At 42.0% G+C, this 21,998-nt stretch overlaps 1 protein-coding gene across 1 annotated transcript in view; it reads right to left on the bottom strand.

Moving 5' to 3' along the window:
• LOC145343555 (EF-hand calcium-binding domain-containing protein 6) overlaps positions 1 to 21,998 on the bottom strand; it is a 66,537-nt gene that overhangs the window by 7,922 nt on the left and 36,617 nt on the right. Inside the window, exons 12-14 of the mRNA XM_080189802.1 lie at positions 11,372 to 11,482; positions 3,706 to 3,820; positions 1,067 to 1,191 (exon numbers count right to left, since the gene is read on the bottom strand). Of these exons, the coding sequence (XP_080045928.1) occupies positions 1,067 to 1,191; positions 3,706 to 3,820; positions 11,372 to 11,482 (351 nt within the window). The remainder of the gene's footprint in view (positions 1 to 1,066; positions 1,192 to 3,705; positions 3,821 to 11,371; positions 11,483 to 21,998) is intronic.

Here is a 21,998-nt window from a genome sequence, read left to right as displayed (position 1 = left end):
TGGTAGACAAAGTGCTCCCTGCTACAGATCCTTGTGTATTTGGTGTCTCAGCACCACGATGGACTGCCCTCACGACAGCTATGGTGAGGAAGATACTGGAAGATACAGAGACTGATAGCCAAGTTCCGCACTGGAGACAATACACATCTTTTTAACCTATGCATAATGCTCTTTCCACTCACATTGTCGGCATCTTTAAGACTTGAATAGCAGGTTAGTTGTAAAGATTCACATTCTAATCAGTAATCTGTAAACTCTCTGTGCTGTTATATGCTCTGTCTGAGGCCAGAACTCTCCATTCACCTGACGAAGGGGCAAACCCCGAAAGCTTGTGAGTTTACTATCAAATAAATCGGTTGGACTTAAACCTGGTGTTGTCAGACTTCTTACTGTCTGGGTGTCCATCTCTAGGGAGCAGCCTGCCCACCCCCCCCCACCGCCCGATCTCCTGGCAGGACCCAATTGCCCCCCCCTTCACTCCACCAGGATCAGGCTGCTAGCTCCCCAAAAGTGGGGAGCCACTCTAACCCCCACTGGAGTGAAACAGTCTGGCAGGGTGGGAGATGTTAGCGGGCCCGGAGAATTCAGTCCTGGGCTTGCTAATAGCATTTAAATAGTATGTAAAACACTAGCCCTGCCTCCCAGCCGATTTCTGGCAGCACGCAGACGCCACCTGAAATCCAGGCCTGGGAGACTCAAGAGGGGTGCGACACTCGCAGCAATCCCGAAAATGGGCCGACATGCGATTCTCCCAGCCCACTGCGCAGCGGGATGGGAGAATTGTGACCAGAGTTAACGTTTTGAGTTCTTATGATTGCTTCAGAACTCAAGAGGCACAGGGACTCGAAACATTGGCCGGAATTTTACCGGCACGCCTGCCCCGATTCCAGAGGCAGGTTCAGCTCGGAGAACGGCATTCTCCGTTGGCTGTGTTCAGGATTGTATGAATCTTGGGCAGACATGCCAGTAAAATTCCACCCATTAACTCTGCCTCTCCGTCCACAGATACTGCCAGGCCTACTGAGTTTGACCAGCATTTCCTGTATTTATTGCACCATCTAGTTACCGTTTCAGAAGCCGGTACATAGTCTCGTGGTTCAGCCGCTTTGAATTAATTTCATCCAGCTCTTCAAATTCTTTCTCAACATCTTGATAATGGTTATATAACAGGGTTTTAATAATCTGGAACAGCTGTGCAGGGGGGAGAAAGATCAGAGAGTTAAGCTATCGAGTTTTGTGTAAAACATCCGCCTGGAGAATGTTCCTGAGTACACACCAGGCTAGTACTGCAGCAGTAACAGTAAAGGAATACAGGTAAGGTTTTATTTTCATAGTTGAGGTTTTATTATCAAATGCAAAGCACATTTTGCACCTGTCAGCATACAAGTTAAGAACAGGAGTAGGCCACTCGGTCTCTCAAGCCTGCTCTGCTGTTCAATAAAATCATGGCTGATCAGGTTGTAACATCAACCCCATGTTCCTATCTACTCCCAATAACATTTCACCCCCTTGTTAGTGAAGAATCTGTCTACTTCTGTCTTACAAATATTCAAAGACTCAGGCCAGTATTTTATGATCTCACTCAGGCGAGGCTCATAAAATCCTGCCTGGGCCAACGGAGAATTCTGCTCTGCGAGCTTCACCCGCCCCAATTCTGAGGTAGGCGTGTCAGTAAAATTCCAGCCTCTACTTCCGCTGCCTTTTAAGGAAGAGAATTCCAAAAACTCACAGCCTCCTGAGATAAAAAAAATTCCCTCCTCTGGCTTAAATGAGTGACCCCTTATTCTTAAACAGTAACCCCGAATTCTAAATTCTCCCACAAGAGGAAACATCTCCACACCCATCTTGTCACGATCCTTCAGCAGCTTCTGTGTTTTAATCAAGTCAGCTCTTACTTCTCAAAATTCCAGTATATAGAAGGCTGGACTGTCCAACCTTTCCTCATGAGACAACCCGTCCAGTCCTGGTATTAGTCCAGTAAAGTGTCTCTGAACTGCTTCTACTGAGTTTACAACTTTCCTTAAATAAGGTGACCAATACCATACACAGTACTCCAGATGTGATCTCACCAATGCCTTCTGCAACTGAAACATAACCCCCCTACTTTTGTAATCAATTCCCTTCACAATAAATTATAACATTTTATTCGCTTTCCCCAATTACCTGCATACTCGCCTTTTGAGATTCATGCACAAAGACACCCAGATCCATCTGAACCTCAAATCTCAACAATCTTTCACCATTTAGATAATGAATGCCTTTTCTATTCTTCCTGCCAAAATGAAGAATTTCACATTTTCCCTGTGGTATACTCCATTTTCCAGATCTTTAACCACTCACTTAACCTATCTAATGTCCCCTTTATCACTTAACTGTCAACCTAACAATAACTTTGAGATATCATTAGGTATCCTATTCATTCTAGTAATGAATGCAGCACAGTGGCACAGTGGGGTTAGCATTGCTGCTTCACAGTGCCGGGGTCCCCATGTTCAATTCTGGTCTCACTGTCTGTGTGGAGTTTGCACTTTCTCCTGGTGTCTGCGTGCGTTCCCTCTGGGTGCTCCGGTTTCCTCTCATTTTCCAAAGATGTGCAGGTTAGGTGGGTTGGCCATGCTAAATTGATCTGAGTGTCAGGAGGATTAGTGAGATAAATGTGTGGGGTTTCAGGAATATGGTCTGGGTGGGATTATGGTCAATACAGGCCTTCTTCTGTACTGTACCGATTCTATGAAATTATCTACTAACAGGGATGTTATTACAAATTAAAGTTAATTAAACACTTTCAATTCACATCTTATTTGCTTATCAAACCGATGAGGAAGTCTTAATGAGGGTTGATATATAAATAATAGCTGGACAGGTTGGGCAGAATCTTATTGCCATGACCATTTCTGAGTCCCAGCGCCCTGATTTCTGACAGTTATCTGTCTGTGTGCTCCTGTGGAACAGCCAATTAACAGGCTGCCTGTGGGACCCCTGTCTAATTCAGGGGGCAGGCGGGATTCCCAATGACAACACCCCAGGCTCTGGGACACTGCCTGCTCCACCAGGGCAACAGGGTGCTGCAGATGTGGGTGGTGGGTGACTGCAAGGGCATCTCAAGGCGGAGATGCTTTCACTGTGCTACTGATTTTTCTTAAAACTAAAGTGTGGCCAGAGCTGCCGGGTCACCATTATGGAGAGTGAGTCCCTCCAAAGGATGGCCTGTGGAACAATTGTGCTCACCTGCACTATGGCTCTGGGATGGAGGGAATTAAAAGGGGGCCGTCTTGATGCCTGGCCTGTTACCGAGGCCACTCCAGTCACCCGCTGGGCTTTGGCTTCACCAGGAATCCCCTCCACTGTTGGTAAGGTCCCAGGCCTGCTGTATCACCGTAAGTGAACCACGTAAGCATTTAATTCATGAAACCTATCCACCTGCTGCTGCTGGGCAGGTGTCCGGTGCTGGTATAACTCCGCATCCAACAAGATTGTGCTATGTAGACAATCCAGCAGCGCTAAAACTAACCCCCCCATGTGCCCCTCCCCCACCATGACCCCCACCCCTCCCATCCCCCATCACCCTACCCCCTGCCCCCCCCCCAACTCCTGTCACCTCTCCCTCCCCCCCATCACCCCATTATCGTCCAAAGCCGCCCGCATGCAGCTGGGAAGATTCACTCTTTGGTTTCATCGTCCACATGAGGTGATATCAAACAGCACCTGCTCCAGAGTTCGACCACATCTCCTGCCTTCATCTGGCTGGCTGGAGGACTGTTTCTCGTGAAGTCCTTTGCGCCTCGATATCTTCTCATTGAAAAGGCTAGAAACTCCTTTCCTGTCGAAAGTGGATGCATTCATTATTATTACAAACACACAAATTAGAGCAGGACTAGGCCACTTGGCCCCTCGAGCCTGCTTCACCATTCAATAAGGTCCTGGCTGATCTGAGTGTAACCTCAACCCCACACATTCCTGCTTAACTTGCAGATAACCTTTCACCCCCTTATTAATCAAGAATCTACCTCGTTCTGCCTTCAAAATATTCAAACATTCTGCTTCCACTGCCTTTTGAGGAAGAGAGTTCCAGAATCACAACCCTCTGAGAGAAAAAAAATTCTTCTCATCTCCACCTTAAATGACCGACCCCTTGTTTTTAAACAGTAACCTCTGGTTCTAGATTCTCCAACAAGAGGAAACATCCTCTCCACATCCACCCTGTCATTACCAGAGGATCTTAAAGGTTTCAAACAAGTCACCACAAAGATGTGCAGGTTAGGTTGACTGGCCATGCTAAATTGCCCCTTAGTGTTATAGGGCACTACCAGGATAAATATGTGGAGTTACAGGGATGGGGCCTGGGTGTGATTGTTGTCACAATGAATGAGTGAATGGGTTCCTTCTGCACTGTAGGGATTCTATTCTATGATTTTTACTCTTCTAATCTCCACAGGATAGGAACCTAACTTGTCCAAGCTTGCCTCATAAGACAACCTGTCTATCCCTGCTATTAGTCTAGTAAACCTTCTCTGAACTGCTTCTAACACATTTACAATTTTCCTTAGATGAAGAGACTAGTACTGGGCACAACACTCCAGTTGTGGTCTCTTCAATGTCCTGTACAACTGAAGCATAACCTCCCTACTTTTGTAATCAATTCCCTTCACAATGAACGATAACATTATATTGGCTTTCCTAATTACTTTCTGGACTACTGCCCTTCGAGAAGTTATTACTCAGCTGCAACAAAACAGGCAGAGTACAGCCTTCCATTGACTTCTGCCAATAGTATCCAAGGACTTGGATGGGGAACTTCATTATTCATAAATGTAATCTGATGTATGACTGGCTATCGATCATTACTGGGTTTGCCATGACACTGGGAGCTAAAACTAAGTAGACTCCACAGTTCAAGTAGATTAGAAGAATTAGGATAACTGGACCCTAGCTGAGGGAGGGCTGCTGTTCTGAGGGCACGAAGCTTAAAGAGTGAAATTATAACAGCATTGTGATGTACAGTAGATTGGAGTAGAGGAAAGGTAGAGGCTATATAGAGAAGAGAGAGCAAGCTTAGAGATTAAGGGTAAGGAGGAAAGCAGAGAAACTTGGAGGTCATGAGTAAAAGGTAGATCAGTGTTCAAAGTCACATCCAAAGAAGAAGATACAATAGTGGATTAAGGTAAAGTTTAAGGGAGGTCACATCCTGAGGAAGGTGAGAGAAAAAAGCCATTGTAGTTAAAGGAGAGTTGTAGCCAAGCAGGTGAGCAGGCGTGGAGAAGGCAACTGAACTGCTTCAATCAGACATAACCATAGACAAAAGCAAAATTGTATCTGAGGACAGGTGGAGTTGAAGGGAAGGGGGCAAGCAATAGGAGGGAGCAGAAAAGAGGTGAAAAATAGGATTAAAGAGGGAAGGAGGAGGGACAGGGCAGGGAATGAGGTGTGGGGAGGGGCATGGAAGGCGATGAGGGGAATAGGATTGCCAACTCTATCTATCTCCAACAACACAACACACTCAAGCCATTGGTCATCCATTCAGCAGAGCAGTTTGTCAACACCAATTGGAGATTAAACATTCTGTGTTATCCAACTGGATGATTCTTGTCTAAGTTAAACAGCATAGTTTTTCAATTGCGTTCTATATTTTCAATCCCTCCCATATGATTTTATTTTCTCTGGTTGCTCCTAGCAGTGTCTGGGAGATGATCGCCAATTCCTTGAAACTTCAGGAGAATCTAAATGGGTTGGCAACCCTTCATGGGAAGAACAGGTGGCTGGGCAAGAGAGGCTGAATGTCAACAAGGAGACAGCAGCAAGCCCAGAAAATTATAATAAATAAAAATATAACCTCAAAAATGAAATGGATCGCCAGGAACTGTCAAGGTTTTTTTAGAAACCATTTATCAGTTGGATCAAATAGTCTATTTCCATATTGTAATTTTTATGTGGTTTAATTTAATATGGAATAGTATGAAGACCATTTAATAAGAATGTTCACTCCTTAAGGATTTAGATACAGTTGATGTTGATCATTGATTAAAATAATTAACAGATTAAAATATTGCTTCCTGAAATGATTTATTTGAAAAGCTACAAACTAGCTATTAAAAGCGGTCAACTTAATGATTGGATATTACTTTCATCATTTCCAAAGAAGAACTCAAAGACTCAAAACCAATGAATCCTCATGGATGGAAGATACATATCCGAAAATATTCAATGGGACTAAATGGGAGAGCTCTGTGCATATATGCTTTTTAAAACATTTGTTCACTATTCTTGGATGACACTGTCAAACACCTAAGTACCTTAGAACGTGTTAGTGAGTCTTTTCCCAGAATTATTACTGGCTTTGTGACTACAATGCTTCTGGTGATGACAGATTTTAGGGCGGCACGGTAGCACAGTAGTTAGCTCTGCTGCTTCACAGCTCCAGGGACCTGGGTTCGACTCCCAGCTTGGGTGGAGTTTGCATGTTCTCCTCGTGTCTGTATCGGTTTCCTCCGGGTGCTCTGGTTTCCTCCCAAAGTCCAAAGATGTGTGGGTTAGATTGACTGGCAATGCTAAAAATTACCCTTAGTGTCCTGAGATGTGTAGGTTAGAGGGATTAGTGGGTAAATATGTAGGGACATGATGGTAGGGCCTGGGCGGGATTGTGATCGGAGTGGGCTCGATGGGCCAAATGGCCTCTTTCTGTACAGGGGGGTTTCTATGATTTTGACTCAACAACAATGAAGGAATGATGACACATGTCAAGTCAGGATGGTACATGGAGGGGGATTATGTGGTGGTGGACTTGCCTTGATAATGCTGTTCCTGCATGACTTAGTGGTTGTAACCCCCACAACCATCATCCAAAATTCTGCTGCCTTTATCCTAAACGTGCTCCAAATCCTGTTTACTCACTATTCCTGTGTTATAATGCCTCAATCTTAAAATCCTCAACCTTGTTTCCAAATCACTTCATGACTTCACCCTTTCTTATCACCACAGCCTCCTCCAGCCCTGCATCCTTTGGCAACACCAGCAGTTCTTGACTTTTGTGTGGCACCGATTTTAATTGTTTCACCATTAGCAGCTGTACCATCAGCTGGTAAAGGCCTAAACTCTGGAATGCCCTACCTGAGACAGTCCACCTCTCCTGTATTTTTTAAGCTGCTCCTAAAATCTACCTCTCTGACCTTTTGCTTTTGATCATCTGCCCTCATATTTCCTTTTGTGGCTCAATATCAAATTTTGTTTGATAACACTCCTATGAAGCAGCTTTGGATGTTTGACTCCCTAAAAAGTGCTATATAAATGCAAGTTGTTGTCACAGGGCTGGATGGAACGACTGAAGCAAGCTGAAATATACGAGCAGATGTAAATTTTAAATGTTCGGAGAGACTGAGCACAAGTAGCTGCTCTTTCCATATTAAAATAACTTGGTGTAAGTTTACAAAGTACAGCAGGAGGACCAGGGAATCCTGCCCCACTGATCACATGTTAAACCAAGTTTATACAGCACATTGGATTGATACTAACTTCAGCATTAAGCAAAAATGATATAAAACAACCTGCCACCAAGATCCTAAGACCACTGAAGTTCTGAGTCAGATTATAGCCTGACTCTGACTTGTATTGGCAATTGGCACATTAATAGCAATATACTCACACCATCAATATATTATCCTTCTCTTTAAAAAGTATAAACCATTGTTGAAATGCCATCCTGTCACCCACTGGCACAGAACTAACGACCATTTATCATTTGCCTTGAGTTTCATAAATCTTTTTCACCTCACAACAGATAAGAAGGGAAATTGTGGCATCTGTTACAGATGAGAAGTAGCTAAAATACTAATAAAAGTAACAGTCACACTAAAAAGCACAAGAGGTGATGGAGCAAGTTAATTTTTGAATGGATTTCATCCTCCGTCTTTCACCCTGAACCAAACTTTTGACCATCACCCATTTTGTAATCATCAAGTTCAGTGTTTTTCAATTAATTATCATCCAGTTCAGTAAAATCCTCAAAAAACTTTCCCCAACAAACGCTGTTCTGTTCTTCCATCATTGTCTGTCACTAAGAAGTCTCCATTGAATTGGAATGGGCAGTACCTACAATACTGTCCCTTATCCATTCATCTCTCAGGTTCAACTAATGACAATGTTGATGCTAAGAGGAAAGTGACCTTAGGAGCCGTGTGCATTAAAAGTAGTCTGGTCCATGGTAACAGGGGAATTTACTCATTAACATGGCATTGAAAGGGTCTGCACATAAAGGTTATCAGAGAGGCGAGAGGCAGGAGACAGAGAGAAGCCTGGCTGCTGATAGAGTTGCCATATCCATGTGTGAAAAAAAAAGTAGCAATTCCACACATCCAACACCTGACAAACTTGACACCAGTCAACCCTACAAGTTCCCGTGAATAGGAAAAACAAAAGACATCACTAAATGAGTTTTTCTTGCGCTTGGGTGAACGGTGTGGCTGCTTTTTTTGGGGAGGCTGTTAGCTGAAAACGTGGAGGCTTTTGTCCACGAGTAATGACAGACACTTTCCATCTCTGTGAACAGGAGGAGCACTCGGAGTCTCCACGAGAGACACGGTTAGTGGAGGCGACCTGGGGTCAGACAGAATTAACCAAGCGAAAACAATAGGGAAAATTAGCCTGACACTTAGCAAGTAACTGAGGACTTTATCGAAATAATTACCAATTGGCAAAATTGCTTTGGAACACCAGATCACAATTGGAAGGGCACAGGGGCGGTCAGGATTAAATGATTTGCTCATTGTTAATTTATTAATATATGTATTTGCGATTGCCACCTCGCTCTAGATGCAAAGTGGGTGCAAAGATGCAGGTGTTGGGGGCTGTCAGCGAGAGAGACAGGGAAAAAAAGAACACATAAAGCTGGAATTTTGTGTCCCATTAGCTCCATTCTCTGCGGGATAGGCGATCAAGTTTAGATCCCTGTACAAGGGGAGAAGCTGCAATAAGAGGGAATGTGCGCTGTGTGATAAACCACTGCACAGATCTGGCCAGAATAATGTTAGAGGCGTTTCAGCATTCAGCGAGGGGATGGAGGAGACTCTATGAGATGTGACAAGTTAGCAAATGAGTAACAATATGTGACTAACCCACGATATGTTGAAATAAAGTCCTTCTTGGAAGCCGCAGTGCAAAGCATTGAGCTTCTTAAAGTCACTTTCCATTTGAACCGGTTCACCCTTTCTTATTTAGAAGGAGCCGCAGCCACACACAAAACCCTTGGAGACAAATTTGTTGACAGTGTGTTTTCTGCGGGGGCTTGTTTCGAGACACAATATACATGCACCGTTTGGAAAATCAGGCTGACAAACTAAATACAAATGGTTCACACGAGGGCTATTAGCATTCATCCGAGACCCTTTCTGTCTACTTCTGCTGCAGGGGAGCTAATTTGACATGAGGTGTGTGTGTGTTGATCAGGTTAGAAAGTGGAGAGATGTTAAAGTACAAGAGATTCTCTCCCCCCAACCCCTCCCACCCCCCACCCTCCAGCCCCCAGTGAGGGGTCGGTAGTGAAGAAATAATAGGAGTGGAAAATAGTCAGTCCCTGCTGCTGCCTTGACGACTGCTGACCCTAGGCTACTAGCCACAGTAGGGACTCCTTGTAAGACACGACCCCCGGGGGTGCTGCTGCTACTGGTGGGGTGAGGGGGTTTAAGAAGGGAATAAAACAGCTCAATTGTGATTCGGGGTGGCTAATAAGTTGAAAAAAAAATCTGTCACACAAATTTGAAGGGAGAGATGGGGAGGAGGGAAGAAATATGTGTTTGTGTATGTATGTAGAGAGAAGGAGAAAATCTTTGGACAGAGCTCTAAGCTGGCCACCATCTGAGCAGCGATGGGGATGTTGGAGATGGGATGAATGGAAAACATTGGCAGGGATTGGGGTTTGTGGATGAATGTGGAAATGTAGAATGGATGTTTCTGTTTGAGTTGATTGTTGTTTCTGTCTGTTTTTTTTCTCTCTCTCCTTGAATCGATTTATGGGGACAGGGAAGTCAGTGTGGGCGACTGTGAAGAAGCCCCTCTCTACAGCTGCGGCTTGCAAGGATTAAGCAGCTTCATCCACAAGGCAACATCACACAAGTAGCCTTTGAACAAAAGTCATGGATACTATTAATGATATGGTAATCCTTAATCGAGCTACCTCCCAGTAGTGGTTATACTGACATGGGAAGAATATCAAGGTCCTGGAAGCAGCCCGCGACAACACTGTGCTATTGTTTCTCCCAAGCCTGACCAGTACTAACTTTTTTTCTAGCATTTCTAACAGTCACTTTTTCCCCTTTTTAATAAAAAAAATGGAAAACCAGCGCACTGAATCTAAATCGGTTTGGATTTTCTGCCCGCAGTTCCCACACACGTTTAATATCTACTTAGTGTTCACTGCAACAGCTGTTTACTGGATGCTTTTACATATTAAGAAAATAAGACCACACAAAGGCAAAGTCTAAGGCCTCTGGGAAGATAATTTACCGGTGGAAGAAGGTTTTAGCATTTATGGATCTCCCCTGTTTTATAAAAGTCATTACCAATTGAATTTGAATTAAATTCTCTTCCCCCTCCCTCCCACTCAATAAGAATTAAGAAACAGCAATAATAGTTAGAACGCTTCACAAGTTGATATTTTTATTATGAATGTTATTTCTGAAGAGATGCATATATCTTGTTAATAAAAAATGTATTTTACATTTACTGGCAAGTAAATTCAATTGAAATGTGACTCATTTGTGAGGGCAAATGTCCTGAAACATTCAGAGCCCATGTGGGTCACTTTCTTGTCAAGAGCTGCTATGTTATTTTAAAGACTCTATCAAACACAAGGGACTTTGGCTTATTTTAATTAAAAGCGTTAAAAAGCTTTAATAACTGCTGACTCACCTGTGTTTTTTCCTGATAAACTTATGTTAATAATAATGGGGAAATACTATTCTTTGACCTATCGTAATATCATGTTGATAAGTGTAATTGTAACAGTTTTATTCCTTTAAGGCCATCCACTATGAGCAAAGTGAAAAAAATAGGCAAAGAACGATGGATATAATTGCTATTCCTTAAATAAATCCAACTTACTTTTCAAATGAACACAAACAAGTCGATTTTCATTGCTTTAAGAATCACATTGCAAAGAAACAAAAAGGAATTGGATGCACTATGTACAGTATTGTCATAATTAAGACAGAAGTCCGTTGATCCCTTAGATAAATGTTGAACAGATTTCCGGTATGTAAAGCTGTCAAAGCAGCAGTTGAGATAAATATGTTATGTCAATTTAAAGCACATTTTGTTGTTGGCTTAGAGTTGAAAAGAGGTTTCCAAATCTGCCCCGCGAAAGGAACCAAATATAAAGCCATACCTCGAGTCAAACATGGCCATGAATTGTGGGTATCGGACATTTCCGTCTTCATCAAGGGAGATTCTGTCAATGAGCAGCTCAAACTCTTCATCAGTAATCTCCACACCAAACCTGCAAGGAAAAAAAGAGAGAAGAAAACAGCAGTCAAAGAGCAAGTTCACTTTCAGGTCAGCACTACCCACAAAACACTCGGCATATGGCAGCCGTTAACTTTTTGTTACAGAATCTGTCTTCAAGATCAAGAGCACCACATGAATATCAGAGGTTAATCAGGGTTTTGATGGCTCCAGATCTCAAAAAGAAAGAAATTCTACTAGGCAATCCATCCGTAAGTATAACCCATCTGATGGCTGGAGATCCATACTATACAGCCAAACAAATCAGATGGGCTTGTAGCTTATGAAGTTATTCATTGCAGTTAACCACTCATACTAACTTAAACAAGTGAACTATGAAAAGGCTTCCAAAAGGATTTTGTCAGCATGTTAAAACTTGGGAAAATAGCAGGAGCTTTTGAGCACCCAACACACTTATCCCCATTTACATTTGGGGATAACTTCATAAAGGTTTGAACAAAATGTTCTTATTACAATCAAATCAAAGAAGAAAATGAAATATGGCTTTGATATTCTACAATTGTTGAACATCATAACTTAGAGTACACTGTAATAGAGGTTTAACAAACCCACATTAAGATTACATATCACAGTGTGAATATCCTATTGTCCAATTAACTGGAAGGCCATAGGTTCAAAAACCAAACAATTTCAGCAAAACCTGAAATTTCATATTTTTACATACATTCACAATCTTTATAAAACACCGGATACCTTATCATAGATATGAATGGGATAAACCTAAATCGGGGAGCTCCCTCATAGTGGTGAAAAAAATCCATACATTGATATATGACTTAAGTATAGACTATCTAAATAGTTAAGAGCCTAGTTTTACAAAAGATCTTTTCCCTCCCAATGTTCCTATGGAACCTTATTCCCAGAGGCACTGAGAACATTTCAATCGGTAATCTCCAGAAAGTGTGCAACGGAGAAACTATAGCTCCAGCCTAGTGTGACTGCATTTTAAAAAGTGTCCAATAGCACACAAGTCTCCCAAGGACTTTGTAAACTTATTTTTCAATTGTTTAAAAAACATTCCGAGGAAATAGATCTACCCACTTGCACTGAAACTGGGCTGGTGAGAGCTGCCCCAATTTTACCCTATAACTTAAATTTTATTCACTGTCATCACTAGAAAAGGAAACAATGTTAGAATTTTGGAGAGTTAAGCTAATTCAAAATAGGAAAAGCTAACAAAAAATAATTAAGATAACAGTATTTAGAATAAGGGAAAGTTAAACTTGTCCACGTTACATATATTACTGTTAGTTCCACATTGGAGCTACGTATTCAAATTCCACTTTTCCTTTTTAATATTTTTCTTCATCTGTTTAATTCCAATTTCTAATGTTGCGATTGAATCAGCGGTAATACATTTCACATTCTATTGTTTTCTTCTAATCTCCTTAATGCTTCTAATGTCAATGCAAAATGTTTAACTCTCTTTGCAATTCATTGAATAGTAGAAATAATCTTTTGCTAATTATCCTCTCAAAATCTTTTGTGATCTTAAATTTTTCTGTTAGACCTTTCCTTAACTTTCTCAGTGAAGACAGGCTGAGTTGGCTGAACTCACTTCCCAGTGAATCCATGTTGTATTTTTTTCCATGACTCCGATGTTCGTTCTATAATGGGGTGCAGAAAGTTGCACACAGTACTCCAACAATGTCCAAATCAATTCAATCTATGGATTCATGATCACTTCCTTACTTTTATCCAATGGTCCGATATACAAAGCCCGGACTGCTATGTGGCCTGATATTAGCTTGACTCACTGATAACTGAATTAAATATTTGTGAATCTGCAGACCTGTGTTTCTTTATTCCATTGAGAATTTTCCCATTTACGTTCTGTTTCCATTTTCTGTTAATTTCCTTGAAAGGTAAGTGGGCTCATCCTTGTTAAATTGCATTTACCATATATCCGTTTACCACTTTGGTCTCTTGTAGTCTTCCTAATAGTTAACCTCCTCGATTTGGCATCTTTAGCAAATTTCAATGTTAGTCCTTGTAACATTTTCCAAATTATATATATGTTCAGCATAAAAATCTACAAAACAATGGTATGCCAATGATTACATCATGCTGGTGAATCAATAGAAGTTGAAATACTGCTGCCTGTAAGACTCCGTTCAACACTCCCTCCATCATTAGAGAGAATTTCACCCTGCACGAAGCTGTGCTATGCCTGAACTGCAATGTTTGATGTTGGCATGGGGTTACTCTGGTTTCAGTTGGTATTCATCTGAAAAGGAGCCCCATACAAAATAATGGGTTAGTTTTTTTCTGTCAAAATATTGGTGAGCCCAATAAGGCTCTTCATTATTTAAGAATAAAGGATACAGTAACTTCAGGGGAAAAGCATATATCCAGTGAAACAACAAATACAAACATCGCTGTTGCAGTTTTGCAAAAATGACTAATTACTGCCTGCCCTAACATTGAAATGCATTGAACATTGTGAAGTTTTAGTATTGTGGTAATTATAAATTAAACTTCACACGGAAAATCTTGTCATGTCGAGTATATGTATCCATTTAATGTGATGATTGTCTATTACTGCCAATGAATCTCTGTGACACTGAAAATCAATTATTACAAGCGCAGTTGTTCATTCCTTCAGATTTATTGTTTTGTTGGAGACATCAAAAATGCGAAATGAGAATGAATATATTCTTAACTTTTTCTTTCTCTTTTTCTAATTCTCTCCTTCTAATTCTTTATTTCTCTTCTTCTACCTGAATTAGTATTCACCCACTCTCATTTAGGCGGCATGGTGGTACAGTGGTTAACTCTCCTGCTTCATAGTGCCAGGGACCTGGGTTTGTTTCCCGACTTAGGTCACTGTCTGTGCAGAGCCTGCACATTCTCCCCGTGTCTGTGTGGGTTTCCCCCAGGTGCTCCGGTTTCCTCCTACAGTCTGAAAGGTGCGCTGGTTAGATGCATTGGCCATGCTAAATTCTCCCTCAGTGTACCCGAACAGGCGCTGGAGTGTGGCGACTACGGGATTTTCACAGTAACATCACTGCAGTGTTAATGTAAGCCTACTCCTGACATTAATAAATTAACTCCAACTATTTACGTTTCCTGCACAATCTTTAAATCTGATTGGTTAAGGGGATGCAGAGTTACTTGCCCTGCTCATTTTGGTTCCAAATGCTCAGTTTCGCAATCACTGTGCCATTCATTATGAGCTTCCCACAACTTAGTGCAAAAGAATATTTTGTGATGATGGGTATAGAGCAAAGTTTAGCTAAAGGCTGATGCAGTTAAGTGCTCTGCTACAGAGAAATCTCACTTTGTCTTTCAGCTGCTGTTTGAGCTTCATTCCAGATTCTATTTTATTTCTCATCAAGAGGCAATGAACATGATATTCATAATCCTCTGGAGCTGGACAGCTATGTGTATTTTCAATAATTGGACAAACTCATCAGTATTTATGGTTCAGACGTACAGCTGTTAAGGAAACTAAAGTGGCTTTGAAACAATGTTCCAAAGGGGGAGCTGGTGGCGTAGCGGTATTGTCACTGGACTAGTATTCCAGAGACCCAGATTCAAATCCCACCATGACAGACTGCAGAGGAGGTTTACAAGAATGTTGCCAGGACGAGAAAAGTGTTGCTATGAAGAGAGACTGAATAGGTTGGGGTTATTTGAGACAGCATGGTGGTACAGTGGTTAGCACTGCTGCCTCACAGTGCCAGGGACCCGAGTTCAATTCCCGGCTTGGGTGGCTGTGGAGTTTGCACATTCTCCCAGTGTCTGTGTGGGTTTCCTCTGGGTGGTCTGGTTTCCTTCCTGTCCAAAAATGTGTGGGTTAGGATGATTGGCCATGCTAAATTGTTTAGTGTCAGGGGGATTAATAGGGTAAATATGGGGATAGGGCCTGGGTGGGACTGTTGTCGGTGCATGCTCAATGGGCCGAATGTCCTCCTTCTGCATTGTAGGTATTCTATGATTTATGGTTGTCGGCAAGAAAATTGCAGTAATATCTGAAATAGTAACTTGCATAAATGTTACCCCCATAAATCCCAGCAAATATGCAAGAATTACACCTGCTACTGGCACCCAAGTGACCAGTCCTGTCCACCAACTTTCACTCCCTTCACTACAATACACAATGCCTGCAGTGTGGACCAATTCAAAATACACTGCATCAATCTGCCTAACCTCTTTCAAAAGCATCTTCCAAACCTGCAGACTGGGGAAATGATAATGGAAAGAAAGGAGATGGCTGACGAAATGAATTTGGCCAGTTAACGTATTTTGCAACGGGTTTCACTTTAGAGGATATAAGTAATGTCCCAGAAATAGCTATAAATCAGGAAATGGAAGGGAGAGAGAGGAACTCAGAAATATTACAATCACCAGGGAAGTAGCACTCAGCAAATTTTTGGAGCTGCAGAATCTCTATTGCAGAAAATAAAAGGTTATGACGTACAGGGTAACATATTGGCATGGATAAAAGATTGGCTAGCTAACAGGAAACAGAGTTTCCTCCATAAATGGGCTTCTTTCTGGTTGGCAGGATATAATAAGCCAAAGGGATCAGTGCTGAGGACTCAAGTTCTTGCAATTTATATAAATGACTAGGATGAAGGAACCAAAGGCTTGGTTGGAAAATTTGCTGATGACAGTTGTCAGTACAGAAACAATATTTTTCACTGTATACCAGTATTTGTGATAACGATAAATCAAATCAAGGCATGCAGCTCTTCCTCACCATCATCTCTCGTGACCCATCCACTCTCTTCAATTTGTCACACTGCTTGCCCAATATCCAGTACTGGCTGAGCAGTTAGATCCACTGCCTTAGCCCATCTGCTTTTGTAGCACTCATCCATGCCTTTGTTACCTCCAGAGTTGTGTACTCCAATGCTCTCTTGGTCCGTTTCCACCCTTCATAAACTTGAGCTCATCCCAAATTCTGCTGCCACTGTCCTAACTCGCACCACCCTTGTTCATCCCTTTACCCACTGACAGACTTTGGCTCCCAGTTAAATAACATCCAGATTTAAAAATTCTCATTCTAGCTCTGTGGCCTATCTCTGTAATCCTCTCCAGCCTCACAATCCTTGGAGATATCTGCATTCCTCTAATTCTTGTTTCTAATTCTGGTCCCCCGATTGTGCATCTCCATTTTTAATTTCTTCACCATTAGTCACCGCGCTGGGCACTCAGTAGCTCTGGAATTCCTTCCCTTCACCCCTCTGTCTTCTCTACCTCACCTTCCAACTTTAGACACTTTTCAAAATCTACCTTTTGACCAGGTTTTTGATCTCCAACCAAATGGCTAGAATTTTCCAGCCGTTCACATTGGTGGGATTCTGTGCTCTTGCTGCACTGAATGAGATTTAGCTGAGCGCAAAATTCTCCATCCTCACTTGCAGCAGCGGTGGGGTGTGATTTACAAATATCAAAGTTAATGAATTTAGGTAATTAGCATATTGTTACAAGATGCCATCCTCATTAGAACATGGAAATTGTCTTTGGGAATAGGTGATAAACATTGTAGATTTCAGATGGGTGAGCAAGACAAGCCCTGCAATAGAAACCGACCTGTGTATACGCCCTCGGTCTTTTACTATACTCCTTATACATCCATGACTGTGTGGCCAAATTCCCCTCCAACTCGATTTTCAGGTTTGCTGATGATACCACTGTAGTGGGTCAGGATCACAAACAATGGCAAGGCAGAGTACAGGAAAGAGATAGAGAACCTGGTGAACTGGTGCAATGACAATAGTCTTTCCTTCAAAGTCAACAAAATGAAAGAGATAGTCATTGACTTCAGGAAGCGTAGTGGAAGACATGCCACTGTCTACATAAATGGGGACGAAGTAGAAATGGTCGAGAGCTTCAAGCTTTTAGGTATCCACATCACCAACGACCTGTCCTGGTCCCTCCATCCCGACACTACAGTTAAGAAAGCCCACCAACATTTCTACCTTCTCAAAAGACTGAGGAAATTTGGCATGTCCACTATGACTCTCATCAACTTTTACAGATGTACCATAAAAGCATTCTTTCTGGTTGTATCACAGCTAAGTATGGCTTCTGCTCTGACCAAGACCGTAGGAAACTACAAAAGGTCGTGAGTGAAGCCTAGTCCATCAGTCAAACTAACCTCCCACCCATTAACTCCTTCTACACATTCTGCTGCCTTGGAAAAGTAGCCAGCATAATTAATACCCCGTGCCCCATAGACATACTGATCGTAATTTTATCAGCACACCCGCCCTATTCCAGGGGCAGATGAGGCTCAGAGAACAGCATTCTCCCTCAAACGGGATCATACAAATCTCAGGCGGACATGCCGGTAAAATTCCGTCCGTTCTGTTCTACCTTCTTCCATCAGGAAAAAGATACAAAAGTCTGGGGAAAGGTATGAACTGACTCAAGAACAGCTTCCTCGCTGCTGCCATCAGTCTTTAGAATGGGCCTACCTCGCATTAAGTTCATTTTTCTCTACACCCCAGCTATGAGTGTAACATTACATTTTGCATTCTCTCCTTTCCTTCTCTATGAATGGTATGCTTTGTCTGTATAGCGTACAAGAAACAATACTTTTCACTGTACGCTAATCCATGTGTCAATAATAAATCAAATCAAATGCATATCTAACAAGTATTCATTAAGAACATAAGAACATAAGAAATAGGAGCAGGAGTAGGCCATCTAGCCCTTCGAGCCTGCCCCGCCATTCAATAAGATCATGGCTGATCTGTCGTGGCTCAGTTCCACTTTCCCGCCCTCTCCCCATAACCCTTAATCCCCTCTCTTATCAAGAACCCATCAACCCGCTTCTTAAAAATATTTAGCGAGGCAGCCTCCACCACTTCAACGGGCAGAGAATTCCAGAGATTCACCACCCTTTGAGTGAAGAAGTTCCTCCTCAACTCCGTTCTAAACCGCCTCCCCTTTATCTTGAGGCTGTGCCCCCTAGTCCTACTGTCTTTTTTGAGCGGGAAGAGTCTCTCCACCTCTATCCTATCCATCCCATTCAATTAAGTACTCTAATTGCAGTGTTTGTGAGACCCAGAAAATTCCAGCCAATATCTCTTTGTGGCTTAGTGTCATATTTGGTTTTTTAATGCCCCTGTGATGTGCCTGGTTAAAGACACTATTTAAATATAAGTTATATATCCAAATTTAAACTACATATAACTCACTGCATAATATAAACACAGTAAACTGAAATCTCACCTCTTAAATGCAACTGATTATTTTTCATTTTGTTTTCAGCACCTGTAATTGATACTCTATATTGATTATCATGTTTAGGATATTGCAACGAAGATATTGCTGCTTTATAATATACTGCAGTTCGCACCACTTACTTTATAGTCTCCATGCACTATCAGAATAAAGAACAACAACTGTTTAATTTAACAGGATCCAACTTTGAAATTATGCCTCCTCATGCTCGACACTCCAAAGGATAGGAATAGTTTTATTTCTCTCTTTCCAGGCTATCTTTGATTTAATCTGATTTATCGTCACATGTATTAACATACAGTGAAAAGTATTGTTTCTTTTGTGCTATACAGACAAAAAAAAACATTCAGAGAGAAGGAAACGAGAGAATGCAGAACGTAGTGTTACAGTTAAAGCTAGGGTGTAGAGAACGATGCAAGATAGGTCCATTCAGAAGTCTGACAGCAGCAGGGAAGAAACTGTTCTTGAGTCGGTTGGTACGTGACCTCAGGCTTTTGTATCTTTTTCCCGAAGGAAGAAGGTGGAAGAGAGAATGTCCAGGGTGTGTGGGGTCCTTAATTATGCTGGCTGCTTTGCCAAGGCAGCGGGAAGTGTACAGAGAGTCAATTGATGGGAGGCTGGTTTGCGTGATGGATTGGGCTACATTCACAACCTTTTGTAGTTCTTTGCGGTTCCCTTGTTCCCCTTAACTGTTAAAAAACTTAGATGAATTCACCAGTTCCCCATTGAAAAGTCAGCCTAAAATCTCTGGATGTAGCTAGTTAATTATCCTTGTTTTCTCAAATCCTTCTTTATCAGACATGGCACTATCAGATGAGTTTTCAGCTTCACAAAAGTTTGAACATTTAAGAATAGCATTATGGTTCCAGCGAAGTTTAACCTGCACCTAGCTGACATTCCTTGGTCAGGAATTCGATTGCACCAGGCAATGAAACATTTCAGATCCTGAACGGTCTTGACAGGGTGGATGTGGAGAAGATGGGTGGGATTGTGAGCCTACACTCTCCATCCATGGGATAGCCAGCAGGGGCTCAAGATCTGATGAAACCCAGAAATCACAAATCTCATAAGCGAGATTGCAATTACTGATTTTTGCCACCCCCTCACTGGCAATGTAATCAATTTTACACCCATAATGGATGAGAATCTAATTTACATTCATTTTAATAAATTTTAGTATAATTAAACACACCCGTACCAGATCTTTCCCTATTACTATATTTTTGTGCTTCAGAGGCAATTGATACCTCAGGAGCCATGTTGAGATAAAATAAAGTTCTAAGTGTCGACTGCAGACTTTATTTAAAAAAACATTCATTCATAAAAACCCATTCAATACATTTATATTCCTTAAATTACTTATATTTTATTCAAGTGCTTAATCCCAGATGAAAACACACATTTGCAAACATAGCCCCACATCAAAGACTTTATAACCATTTGGAGTTGTCAGTCAAACTGTGAACTGACAAGCAGCCCATTGTGGGAATGATGGATTGTGGAATCAATCATGCAGCACTAATTTTATAACCATAACTTACGTAAAGAGACACAGTGAAGTTGCAAGAACTGATTTTTCTTATACATTTCACTGTTTCTTCAAAAAAAAGTAGAGTAAATGAGATTTCAATGCCTGGAAAGCTTGATGGTATCACAAACGCATATCCACTTTTGGCACACATTCATGTCTTCTCTTACCAATCCATAAGGCCTCTCAAAGAATGCCTTATCATTCTCAAAGGGCGCCTGAGTTCACTAAAAGGGTTACCTGGACCCTTTCAAAAGGAGTCCCATGACCTTGGGTTTGAGAGTTTAGCAGTCACAAAGTTAAGGTAAAAGGTTACAGTATGGGGTACTTTGAAGATACAGAAATGAACGCACACCCGCCTCTGAATCAGAAGGTTTTGGGTTCAAGACCCACTCCAAAGATTAATGCTGACAGTCCAGTGCAATACTGAGGGAGTGCAGCATTGTCAGTGGTGCCTCCATTCAAATGAATTAGCAGGATATGAAGATGAGTAGCAATAGTATTTTGGCCAGTATTTATTCCTCAAACCACAATCAATAAGACTAAATGATCTGGTCTTTCTCACCTTGTTGCTTGTTGGGAGCATGCTGAGCACAAATTGATTGTTATATTTCCCACATTGCAGGTCACTACACTTCAACACAACTTTATGGGCTGGAAAGGACATTGAGCTGTGCAGCAGTGGTGAAAAGTGCAACATAAATGCAAGTCTTTGTGTTCTGGTTAAGTCACTAACCCTTTGGTGTGAAAATCAGTCACTTAGGGGTAGGCACATCTGCAGCCCTCTGCAGGCACTGCAAAAGAATGCACTGAGCTAAGATTAGCCACGAGCGTCATCGGCTGCTTTCCCAACACTGACCCTTAAAGAGGAAAGCATGCACTCTGAGAAGCGCCCACTGTATCTGAGAAAGCTCTAACCTGCCACCTAGTGGGAGCCTTGAGATAACAAAGTTGAACTGTTGGGTGGACAGTGAGTGTGAAACTGCATGTCACTGATATTCGATAGCAGCGGCACAGAGGATTAGTCAATGTAATTGGGTGTCACTGTTTTATTGGAGTAATTAAAGAAGAATTTTCTCACAATATTTATATGGTGCTTTTGACATAGATAAACCTCCCAAAGCACTTCAGGGAATTGTAACTTAAAAAAAAGGCACAGAATGAAAGAATGTTAGGAGGGGCGATTAGCAGCTTAGCCAAAGAGGTGGATTTTAAGACGTTTGATAAAGGAGGAGTGGGAGAGAGAGGGATTTAGGGAAGGAATTTCAGAAAGTGGAGCCTAGGCCAATGAAGGCACGACCATCAATAACAGTGACATCTGGAGGGCTAAAGAGTTTTTTGGGTGAATGGCTGTAGAACTGGAGATAAAATTCTTCCATCCCACTGTGCTAACATTTCAGCGCAGCGGGCCGGGAGATTCGTGCATTTGCCGATTCGTGGAGTTCACGCTCACGCTTGCGCCTCCGCAGTAATAGCAGAATAACAGTCAGCACTGTCCGAAAGCAAAATAGCAGAATGTGTTAACAGCAGAGTAAGAGGTCAGCACTGGCGCAGTCTGGAGGCAAAAGCATGAGAACACAGAAACAGACTATGCGGGGGGGAGGATGTTGGTGGGGGTGGGGGAGGGTGTTGGTGGGGGGTGGAGGTATCGTCAAAATGGAGGGCGGAGTTCAAGGTCTGATGCTGTTGAACTCAATGTGGCTCAGAAGGCTGTAATGTGCCTAATGGGGAGATGTTCCTCCAGCTTGTACTAGGCTTCACC

The sequence above is a fragment of the Carcharhinus amblyrhynchos genome, chromosome 5 (assembly GCF_965287045.1).
Source record: "Carcharhinus amblyrhynchos chromosome 5, sCarAmb.v2.hapA, whole genome shotgun sequence".
Lineage (NCBI taxonomy): Eukaryota > Metazoa > Chordata > Chondrichthyes > Carcharhiniformes > Carcharhinidae > Carcharhinus > Carcharhinus amblyrhynchos.
Note: the sequence above shows the minus strand (reverse complement) of the source record. Positions and strands in the feature narration are given on the sequence as shown.